Raw genomic sequence first — 12,454 nt, 5'->3', positions numbered from 1 at the left:
CTGGAGCATTAAAATGTCTGTGTTTCCTACTGATTATGCAAGCTGCACAAGTACTTTTTAAAGCCATAATTTAGGCATGCCTGTTATGTTTATGGTCTATGTAGCCACTGTCTGATAGCCCTAATGATTGCTGCAGGCCCATTGTAGTCCTGTATTTCTGTGATTGTATACTGTACTGTGTTTGCCTCTGTAATGGTAAGAGTAAGCCTGAGAATTATTTGTGCTTATTGCATTTACCCATAATTTGTGCCACGATATTGTATGCTGGCCATGCTCATTGACATGTGATTAAGTGATTTGAAATAGCTCAACACCTATAAGCTGAAGACTATAAGCATTCATTTACTGACTATAAGAGTTTGGATTAGGTCTGGTACTCACAAAGCTGGAAGGAAAGTTCAGAGAAACTTACCCTAGTGGATAAAACCCAGAATGGGTTACAGCTGCACTGAAATGGTGATATTCATGTGGGGCACGAGGAAATAAATTTCAAATTGTATCATGCTCAATTTTCCTCCACAGAAAGAAGTCCAGATCAGTATATTCATATACCATTCCTTGTATGCACACACAAAAAGTGAATATTTAAATATATAGGAAATCCTGTAGAATCACAAGGGCAAAATTCTGTTCTGGAACAAAATTTGAAAAGTCAAATTATGAGTTGGAAAACAAAATATTTATAGGAATTAAAGAGTTAAATCGCATATCCTGACCAATTTTGGCTCCTAATTGGATTTTCTTGCGGATTCTCTCCCTTGCTGGGTACTGTTACCAGCAACAGATGCATTCAGTGGAGGCAGTAGAGGTGGGTTCTAGGCAGGACAATGGAGCCCTATATGTTGACTCTTATAGTCTCCTACAAAAACTTGTAAGTTTTCTGGGCTTGTCAAGATTTGGTAGCTAAGAACTCCTGAGATATCTGGACTACAAGCACTTGTCTTTTGACATGACATTTTTGTAGGAAGAAACAAACCATCATTATCCAAGGTTTTACTCTAGTCTCACCTGAGGTCTGCTTAGTCATTTATTTGTCCCTTCACCCACTATGAAATGATATTTTAAAGGACTGTTTAAGTGAGAAATGTGAGCTGACTCAGAGTGAACATTGTGCCATATAGGCATCACCAAGTGTTAATCTTGTGTGTCCTTTGAAATAAGGAAGTATCACATTGTTTGATTTTAGTGATTCATAACACTTGGATTTTGATCTTTAGATGTTGCTGTAACAAAGGTGTGTATCTGCTAGAAGGAGTGTGTTCAACATTGTAAATATGCCTGCTTATGGAATGAATGCTCATAGAATGAATGATCTATCTGTGAACAAATGAAAGTAAATCTTTATAAGAAATATATTTCATCTTTTTATATGTACGTAGAGTATAAAGTAAAAACACACCAATCTGATATAAAGCTGTATAGTGTATTATTTCAGGTCTGTTGGTGACTGCAAATAGTCATGTTACTGTGACAAAAATTTTCACCTTATTGACTATAAAAAAAGATGGTGCAGTTCAGGGAGAAAAAAATTTAATACACATACATTCTGATAGGTTTTTTACAGTGCCTTTGTGGTAGCTTTAACTGGAAGATGTGATGAAGAAGTACTTAGCCTGCTGCTAAAGCTGCCTGAAAACAGTAAAACTTCCCTGGTAGTGGAAGAATTATGTTCCTTACCAGCACTGGACTTGTATACCATGTTTGTGCTGATTATACAGAATTTAAACTTACGTCACATCATTTACAAGGTAAGATGGAAAAAACCCATTTGATTCCTATGTTTTTCTTCTGAAGGTGGTGTAAAGAACACAGGTAGATAGATTGATAATTCTATTATTTCTTCAGATGTTCTTTCTCTGTGGAATTAAACAGTGGACATATGGTGTTTTTTGTCTTCATTTAGCTCCACAGAACAAACACAGTTGAAGAATGGGGTTGATAGATGCTACTGCATTCCATTTCATGCTTCCTCAGAAAGATTATCGCTTGGGAGTTAGTTATGAAAGCTTTACAGAAAATATAGGAAGTCAAAGACATAGTTTTATTACTCTTTAGCAGAGTCTGCACTTCATGCAATTAGTCACTTCTTTATGTGTAAGTGTGGGAGACTGAGCTGGCATCATGGGAATTATAACAACCATAAAAGCTCAAATCACAAGAATGACAAAATTATTTTTTAGGAAGAATTCACAGCACTAAGTATGCAAAACTCTGTAGCATGCCTGTATTATATGTAGATAATATGTAGAAGTGTAGATAATCTGCAATCTGGTGTGGGTATTCAGTGAGATAATGTTTTTACTTATAAGAGCAAAATTATTGAGTGTGATTTCTGATAGTTAAAAAACATTAATTTCAGTTGTTATGGGGTAATTGATTGACAGAACATAAAGTGTTGTAAGTATGAATAGCTGAAATAAAGTTATAACATCAGGAGAAAGAATATTTTGTTCTAAAGCCAGGTTATATTCTGGATGCTGCATGCTCGGTAAAACAGGTCAACTACAGACTTTTAAAATCAAGACCACTTCCCAGAATAGGTAAAGATACCAGAGATAAAAGAAAAGATGTCTACTTCCTGAATTATCTGCAAACCTAGAGGGAAAAAAAAAAGAAGAAAAGAAACCAGCGCTTATTCTGATGGGTATTTGTACTAAACCCTATTGAAACAAGGAATTCCTAGCAAAGAATAAACAATGTTGTCAGCTCATCCTAAATTATAATGGAAGTTCTGCTAATTTTTTGGCTGAATAAGATTTTTCTACAGTTTCTCCTTCTTCTTTTTTTTAAACTGTGTAAAAGCAGGTGAAGGCTGAGATGAAAATTAAGCACAGACATTATAATAGCAAGTCCAATAAAGGTGCATAAAGTAATCAGAAGACGCAAATAAAAGCATGTGATGAGATGATAGTATTTTTAGTATTTTGCATAGACAGGTAACAATGAGTTGTTTTGTGTTATTGTATCAGCTAAATAAACCACAAAAGCAAAGGGAACAGAGAGAAAATCCATAATGCCAAAATTTGCATGATGGAAACAGCAAACAGCCAATTGAACTTAGGTCAAGTAGGGAATGAAGTGCATGCAATCATTTTGGGTATGAAAAATGCAAAGGCAGGAGAAGTGCGAAATGAAAGTTAGTTGCTTTAGGAGTCATATTACACAATAAAAGTGGTTGCTAGACTTAATTTAACTTACAAATTATTTTTGAAACATTAAATTCCTGCATTGAACATCTTTAACCTGGTAAAAGAAAAGTTCTAATTTACACTGAATTCCAAGGGGACAGAATGTTGCAGATCCCATTAGCATCTTGGGTTGGAGAGCTCTCTTCAGCCTGGCAAGTGTAAACATGTTCTCTGAATTTTAATTCATGATTTGTCATAGGCCACTTCTAACATTACCAGGGAACTTTTCTTCAGCTTAATTTGAGAGTGACTGGGGAGTTATAATAAAAGGAGTTTCGTTAAACATGGTTTGTAGGAATATTATATAGTCAGTTTTAGAAAAAAGGTAAATAATTTTGAATGTTTCATTGAAAGGTTAAAATTTGTTTCTAACGGGAATTTATGGCTGTGATTTTTTTCCTTCTTGTCCAAGATCCAGATACCACCTGAGATAGGCAATGTGCTAAATATGCTACTGGATGTGGTTTCTAGTATCATCTCACTTCTTGATAAAGTCCACCATGTCATGGAAAAGCTTCCAGTGTTCCTCCAAGGAATTAAAAATATTGGTGTGCTTGACATCTCTGCACTGCAGCAGGTATGTGTATGATTTCAATACGCCAAATTAATTCCCATTATGAGGTGCTTACTTAGGGATATATGCTTAGTAAGGAGGCACACTAATAGAAATGGTATCCTAGAAAGTTGGGAACTTAGAGAAGAGAGTCCACAGACCCTAGGAAGATTCACTTGGTCTCTTTCAAGCACTCTGGTAATTCTGAGACTTTTGATGTGTTGTTTCTGTCATCTCTTTTTCGGTTAACTTATGAGATCATAGGCTAAGTTACTACAGTGTTAGTCTACCAATTAACACCACTATGTATTATCTGTGATTTGGAGATAGCCACGCCTTTTCTGCTAATGCTGTATTTTTTTTTATGAGGAGACCATTATAAGTTTATAAGAAATAACTTTGCTTTTTTAAAGGATAAGATTTTAAGATAGCACGTGCAGTTCTTTTATTTGCCATGTGTTTCTGTTTGAGTCATGTGAGGGGTTTGTGTGATAGTTCTGCTCAACATTCAAAAAAAAGGGACATGAGGTGTGAGTGAGGATATTTTCTTTGCCCCTGCTTTTAAGGGCAGTTGCTGTATGCACATCTACACAGCTAGCAAAGTGGTGAGCCTAGTATTAAATAAATCAGAAAAAGGATTTCTATTTCTAAGCAGGTTCCATAGGAAGACCTGCTGATCCCTATGACATTACCTTATGGGTTTACTATCCTGTGTGGAAACTTGAGGATTGAATCTGGTTCTAAAATTGCAAACCTCTAAAAGATCCCTCAGTGGTAAACCGAGCAATCTTGTTTATTACTACAGTACAGAGTAAACGCTGCCTTAAGGACTATTTTCCTTAGTGATATGAATCTTTTTGAAGATCTTCTAATCTGTGTGATAGAGACATGTTGAAAAATGTTTTTCTAGTGCATATTAGTTTTAGTTTTGAGCCTCTCTTTCTGGGGCAGCTCTTTGGCTGTCACACTGAATGGCGACTTTCATTGGATCTTTTCTGCTTTCCTGAAACTAGTTCTGTTTGTGTCAGACTTTCTTTCCAACAAATGAAATATTCCTTTCAGACTGAAATTCCAAAGTTGCTTATTTGATAGAAGAATGTTCTCAAAAGGTTTTAAAAAAATTTGCAAAGAAACAAATGGAACAGCAGAGGGCCATGTACTCACGGTTGTAAACTTTGCTTCATGGCCACCCCCACTATCCTGTAATATACCATAGATTTAACCTTGGAATTTTTGTCTGTTTTTAGATCTTACCTTTTTTGATCACTCTTTTTGACAAAATCTTTATTTTGTAACATCTTGTTAAATCCCTTTGTCTTGAGAAATTGCTGGTTTTTTTGGTTACCTAATAATTTGTTGAGGATTAAAATAATCAGTGTCTATCCATTATTTCCCGGAGCATTATGCCACTCATTCTTGAGTATAAATGATTTTTCTTCTTTTCAAATAGTGCCATCTAAATTTGATAGGCTTCTGAAAAACTGTTTAATCAAATCATCAATTTTGCTGTTTTCCTTGTGATTCTGTCAATTTCAGGACAATAAAGACTTTGTTCTCTTTATATTTTTTCCCAGAATTAAGAATATCTATTTGTCTGCATTTGATTCCTTTAGTCCCTCTGATTCATCAAATTTTGAATTATCTTCAACCTCCTCGTAGTTTTCCAGGAAAATTGTATTCGTTTTTCCCTTTTTAATGTAATGCTTCTGAATGTGTTTTAGTTTTATGTGCAAACTGTAGCCCAATTTGACTTTCAGGTTCTTTTGTTGAATAGCTGATATTTGTATTCCATATGAATTTGTTTTTATTCATAATATTTTTTTAGGTATACGGCTGTTCAGTTAGTTCAGAAGCCTCTGTTCTGTGAGGTTTTTGCCTCCATTTGATAATCCAGTTCCAGATACCTTTTGATCTTCAATACTAGCTTTCCTCTTCCATGAATTTGTTAGAGTGACTTGCTTGTCTGTAGGAACCGGTAGGAAGCTGGTTGTTTGGATTCATCAGTCTTGATTGCAGTCCTACTTTATGTAGTTTAAAGTAGAACAACTGGATCAAAGATAACTTTTTTTGGTGAACATCCATCCTATATAGTTCTCCTATTTCTTCAAAGCCAAATTTTAGGAAACATATCTTTCTGAGTCAGTGGATATTTAGCTGAAAGACAGTAAGTAGATTCAGCCTGTTAGTGGCAGCTTACTGCATAAATATTCATTATTTGAATTCCAAGTCATTTTGATTGGAACTGGAATTAATTAGCAAGTTTGTGCTCTTTGACTGAAATAAGCCTCATTTATCCCTCTAGCTCAAATAATCACTAATAAAGATTCAAAACCACTTTTATACAGCATTGTGCATAAAGTTTATTTCTCCAGTGAAATCCATGCCAGCAGATTCATTCAAGGGCTGTAGATGATGGTTTTATGAAATCTGGATACCATTTATTTACTATGCTCTGTGCTGAAATTGTGTGCTAAAAGTAAGATTTTGGGAGCAGCTAACACTAAGTTTCAAACAACACTTACTAATATTCCTCCAGGATTACTAAAGAAGCACCTGGCACTTCAGTAAATGTATTGATCAGGATAAACTGTTTCTAATGGCTCAATCTCTAAACTGTCTGTGATTAAATCTTTATGTAAAGTGCTGTACTACTTTGAAAATTGACTCTTCTGTTTAAAAAAATCCAATGATAAAATGCTAATTTATTTCGGTGTTGAATGTGTGTGTTTGACATATCACAATGTTTTTTCTATTTGCCAGTTATAGAGTCTTCAAATGATGTCTGATAGTCTAGTTATGTCTCTCCTGACACGCATCTGCAAAAATAATGGGTATGAGGTGAGCCAGTGCACCCCTCAGTTATACTCTAGCAGCATGCTGCCTTGCAGTTGTATCCTCTTAGAACTGTGTGCCTGTACAGCCTTCCACAGATACCAGTTAAAACTGAGCACATTACTTGAAAAGTGAAACTGCACAGAGGATGAGGCTGTGGATATTTTTTTTTTTTTTAATGTGGCGAATATGGTGCTTAAGCCATAAGAGCAGTCGGATTGCTCTCTTTCCTCATTAGATGTATGCTAGTTATGAGCAAATGGCAATAATAAATGCTGGTATGACTCAAGATGTGCAAAAACTAGAAGCACATCTAACAAGTTAAAAGATGTACTTGAAAAATAGGCTTTTAGGGCATGTGCACTTGAATACTTTTTTTTCTTCTTAGCAACTGTCTTCACTGCAAACATTCATTGCAAAATGGATTTGGTTGTTTCTGCTGCCTTAGCGACACAGGAGTAATCTACCAGAAGAGCACACTCTGTGAAAACTAACAATGGAATCAGGGTATCTGTAGCCCAGTTGTCTTGATATTTTCATTCCTTTTCTGCCTAACTGATATATAGAATTTTTCAAAGTTTAATGTATTACTGTCTTTCATTGAGTATCCTAATAATTAAAACTACGTTACCTTTCACCATGATAAAGGTGATTAGAAGAACAGAAGAGCACAGCAGGCCCTCATTCTTAAAAGCAGTTTCAACAGCCTGATTTTGTCAATCTCCTTGGGTGCCAATATTGACAGAACACCAGAGCTACTCCCTGAAGCTACTAAAAGCTAGTTTGATACATTTGTATTTCTGTTCATTTGTTCTAGTTTTTGCAAGGTGGGCAGTTCAGAAGTTCAGCTGTTGGATCCCTGGAGTCTGTAATCAAGGCAGTGTGTAAAGAAGAATCTTCATTTTTCAGCAATGCAAAACTGTTCATTGACATGCCCAGAGACATGGGACTCTTGGAGGACAATATGGCAAAATATGGCATTCCTGAAGATTCAAGTAAGAAAAAATATCAATCACAAGTTGCAGTATGCACTCAGAGTTTAGAGAAGTTTTTCCCTCTTAAACAGAAATATTTATATACCAGCTGACATCTTAGTTGACACTGTCATCTTGAACACAAGGCATTGATCAATAGAAGTTTTATGGCTATGAGATAATTGTGGATGAGACAAAAATGATTCTGGTTGTTTTCTATCTTTGCAAATAATAAATAGGAATATTCCTGTCTTTGAGACATATTTATTACAATTTTTAAAGCACTTGTTATTAAAAATATATCTTTGAGATACAAGACTGAGAATGCATTACTCCTTGCTTCTCTTCTGTGAATGCAAACTCTCTATGCAGTAAAATATGCAAACCTTCTGAATAAAATGAGTTTTTTAGTAGCTGATATTTCTATTCTCTTTGTCAAGTGCTCAGAAAAATCTCTTGGCTCTTAAGTAATTTCACCTTTGCTCTCTTTCCTGAGTACACATTTGACTTACCCTGATTAATTTTAATATTGTTAATAACCTTGTTAGTGCCTCAGTGACTCTGTGCAAGAGAAGAATACAGTGACAGAGTGCCACTAGGGAAGATTCTGTTGTCTGTTGGTTTCTACAGCTAGAAATTGCCCCTGGCTGGGCTGGGACCCTTGGGAGGGAGTCAGAGCTCTGCCCTGGCCTTCTCACTTATGTGTGTGGGATATAGTGGTAAGAAAGCAGCTCTGCTTTTTTTTCCTCTCTGAAGAATGAATTTAGCAGGATGGCTGATTAGACAGATTGTTTAGAGCTTAGTCTCTTTCAAAGCTCCGTAGGTCAGAAGCACTGTTTCTTGATGATATTTTTTTTGCAAGGTGTCACAGCTCTGGAGTGTTGCGAGACCTTTTATCATAGGACCCTGAAATATCTTTAAAACATCGGTTAGTTTCAGCTTCCTATAAGTGAATTAATACTGTTGCCTATATTTTGCAAATTTGCAAATGAGGCAATGGAAAATGAAAATTTAAAAAAAATTGAGGCCACAGAAATTTGATTCATACTCCTCCACAGTGATTACCTTGTATGTGTTTCGTGTATACCAAACACTTCCTAAGGACTTCCTGAAAATGACAGCAAACTCATATCGGCAAATCTTTTGTGCCTTTAGCATATTGATGTTTCTGACTGGCCAACTTGCAGTCTCTTAATCCTTTGCTGTTATTTAGCAATGACTGTGTTTACTAATGATTGTTTCACTCAAGAAAGTAAAAATTTGGGCATAGAACTGGCTGTTCCTAATCTAACATTTCTGACACTTCTTTCTTTAACTTTTGTCAGGAGTTTAAAAGTTTTTGGCCTAGTTTTTTATTATGTAGAATGATTTGTCTTCCTTGAGGAGTTAATGACATTATTTAATATTTATTCATAGTACTAGAAAAGACACATTTCTAAATCCACTCATAATAAATAATAAAACCCTCAAAACACATGAACTGGGCATAAAAATCTATATGCTTCTCATAGAAAACTCCTTGCCTTAACATGAGTACAAATGCAGTGGTGGATCTTGGAAACTATTCCTTACATCCTAGTTTTGAAGGATGTATTGGTAGCCCCATGTGATGTAGGAATATGTCTTTTTAATTAAGGAATGGAAAAGTGAATTGATAGATTTTTCAAATCAAGAAGTTAAGTGTCATGAGAATTTTTTTCTGATCTTTTTGGTAGGTTCTTCTGATATTATACAAATAGAAAAATCTGTATTTGTGAAGGAATTTGTGTATTCCTACTTCTTTCTTATGTAGGAATACAGAGCTGCAGAACAACGAAGGTTGTGGAGGGGGGTTCCCTCTGCATTCATTTTGTGGGAAGAGGTTTTGCATATGTCCTTCTGCTCTAAATACACTAATGTAACTTGTAGTATAGATAGGGTTCACAGGCTGCTTTTCACAAACGTTAGGAGCTCTTTGGATTCTGATTATTTTTTTCATATTTAGCATTCAGAGTTCTGCATCCTCAACACTATCATAGACTGTGGTTAAACAATTTCTATTCAGAGACCTATACTGATTGCTTAGTGGCAGTTGAATAGTGTTTAGCATGGTGCTGTGGCAGACTCAAAATATGACTCTAGCTTTTGTTTGAATAAAAAAAACCCACAGGCACCTGTGTTGTCTGTCTTAAGTGCAAGTTTGTCTTTCTTTTCGCAGCTCCTTTTTGCTTGAAGCTTTATCAAGAGATTTTGCAGTCTCCTAATGGGGCTTTGCTATGGACTTTCCTGAAACCTTTGTTACATGGGAAGTTACTATACAATTCAAATATCAACATGATTGACCTGGTGATAGAGAAGGTGAGTATCAAAAAATCCTACCATTTCTGTTTATTGATTTTTGTCTTTGTAATTCATTTTAAAGGTCCGGTTCTTTCAGGGTAGGTAGTTGCAGTCGTATAATTGCCCTTCAGAAAATTAGATCCACCTTGCCCCCTGAGGTCTCACCTGTTTCCCACTTTAAGCTTAATGCTTCCCTTAACTTTTATTCTACTTGTTATAGTGGTTTCACCTCAGTGTGAAAAGCAGAATTTTTTTCGAAGTCCTTTAAACCTTGTACAGAAAGGTTAAAAAGAACACATTAGGAGAACTGTCATGTGAATCATGCTGAATCAAGGTGTAGGATTCATGTATTCTAGAGCAGATTTTGCCTTCAACATTTTCTTGTGATGGGAACTCCAACGAGGCAGCATAGAGAGCTGTGGGAAGGGAGGCCCCAGGAACAAAAGCCTGTTCTGAGGGAGTCACTGAGCTGCATTTCTAAACAAAACCCCAAGATACCTACAGTGCATCCTTCCTGATTATATTTCTAACACCAGTAGCATGAATGACCAGTCGTAGCTGAGGTGCTGTATGTGTGGATGCTGATGAGTTGGTATCATTCAACAGTTTTATTGTCTCTGCAGTTCTGGTATGGTCAGTGCTCTGTCTGGAGCATGATTATTGACAATAACATGTTTCTTCATAACTAGCTTAGAAGCATCTCTGTAAAAGAAAGGTTGACTTTTTTAAGTATGCATTAGATTTCTGTGCAAATTTTACACTGACCTTCCAAAGATATGATTTTTATCCTGCAATATTAGTTTTTCAAAACCAGCAATTTGTCTTAATTTAAAATCTGGAAAAAAATAATTGCTGTTTTTAAGTGATGACTTTAAATGTGATGGTAACTATATTCTCCGTAAATGAACACTTTGTGGTATTCTGAGTTGTGCTTTAAAAAGATAATAAAAAATCTAAGTCAAAAAGCCCATTCTAGATAGCAGATACTAGGTAACTTTATAGTTTCTGTTCTGAATTGAAAAAAAAGATTTAGCCATTTCATATTTCGTAGTTAAGTAACTTTATTTGGGGAACAGGCTATTGGTTTGGACCTCAGCATAATTAATTTAAAAATTTTAGTCAGTTAAAAATGAAGTTGCTCTTGATGTTCATAGATGGAAATTCTATTAAGAATGAACTGTAAGTGATAAAATTACAAAATTTTTTGAATACTTAATTATATTCTATGTTACAAAGACATTTAGAATAATGCACTTAATATATTTCCACATTATTTTGCCAATGATTATGCCAAACCTCCATTCTTAAAAGCATCTGTAAGAAAGATAAATATCTTGACATACAGTATGTTCCCCTAGATATCTTTGAGTGAAATCTTGACTGAGTAATACAGTTCAGAAAGAAGTTTGTTTGTGGGTTTGTTTTTTGGGTTGGTTGGTTGGGGTTTTTTTGTGGGAGGTTGGTGCTATGGAACAATACAAAGATTCTGGTAGACACCTGTAGCACAAGCTCTCCTTCTCATTGTATATTCTTAGGCTCACAAAAGTTCCATCAGCTTATTCAGATATCTGTGTAAATACACACATGTTCCTTTCCCCAATCCTTTAACAAGCAGTTATGAATGTGTACCTGTTTATCTGTAAATATGAATATAATGGGAAAGTTTCTTCAACAACTTTGTCTTTGGTTTTGTTACAGAAGTCTATCAGCTACTGCTTGAACAGAAAGAAAATTTAAATGCAAAATATTGTCTCAGGTGTCTCAAATATAGCTACTAAAAACCAACCCTGTAGACCTTATACAGCCTCATCTCCTACTGAAATTGGAATAGAAGCTTTAATTTCCTTTAGAGTGCGTGACCACATGACAGCTATTTACTAGAATAAAAAAGTAGAGGATTAAAGCTTCAAAGAACATTGATGTTTGTATACTAGGATATACTCTGTAATTTTTCCACATGAACTATTTAGTTCCAAGACCATGTAATTGATCAGTCTTCCATAAATTGTGGGGTTATTGCTTTTTATCTTCAGAGAAATCAACAGTTCTATTGTTTAGAATAATAGTGACTGTCAGAGACACAGGATGTGGTGCTGACTGAGGGCAAAACAGTTCTGTGCCAGCTGGCATCCAGGAGTTCAAAGGCTACATGTGATGTTTTTCGATCTTTACTTTCACAACTAAACTTTTTGCCATTGATGAAGTGATCTTATGGAGGTATTTCTTATTTCAGAATTTCTTAAAGGTGATCTTATATTCAGGCAATCACATTAGAAGAACTCTGCTATTTCCCAAAACTTTGGGGTCAGTCTTGCCAGGACTTTACTGCTGTAATTGTACAGATGTACAAATGTACACTTGCTTTCTGGGTTATATAATCTCTTAGTATTCATTGTACCTGTGTTCAGTTGTTCTGCATCAACCGCCTCTTCCTCACTTCCTTGTTCTTCCACTTCAATCTCAGACAACTTCTATTTCAAAATTCTGTGTTTTTATCTCCCAGCTGTATTTATTTATATTCTCTATTTACTAGTACTCTTTATTGTAATTTATTACTAGTATAAAAAAATTTAAACTTATTTAGATTT

At 35.2% G+C, this 12,454-nt stretch overlaps 1 protein-coding gene across 1 annotated transcript in view; it reads left to right on the top strand.

The window, feature by feature from the left end:
• Positions 1–12,454, top strand: part of ABCA13 (ATP binding cassette subfamily A member 13) — a 171,420-nt gene that overhangs the window by 36,691 nt on the left and 122,275 nt on the right. Inside the window, exons 17-20 of the mRNA XM_064660769.1 lie at positions 1,554–1,748; positions 3,601–3,765; positions 7,391–7,568; positions 9,745–9,884. Of these exons, the coding sequence (XP_064516839.1) occupies positions 1,554–1,748; positions 3,601–3,765; positions 7,391–7,568; positions 9,745–9,884 (678 nt within the window). The remainder of the gene's footprint in view (positions 1–1,553; positions 1,749–3,600; positions 3,766–7,390; positions 7,569–9,744; positions 9,885–12,454) is intronic.

Source organism: Pseudopipra pipra, chromosome 1 (genome assembly GCF_036250125.1).
Source record: "Pseudopipra pipra isolate bDixPip1 chromosome 1, bDixPip1.hap1, whole genome shotgun sequence".
Lineage (NCBI taxonomy): Eukaryota > Metazoa > Chordata > Aves > Passeriformes > Pipridae > Pseudopipra > Pseudopipra pipra.
Note: the sequence above shows the minus strand (reverse complement) of the source record. Positions and strands in the feature narration are given on the sequence as shown.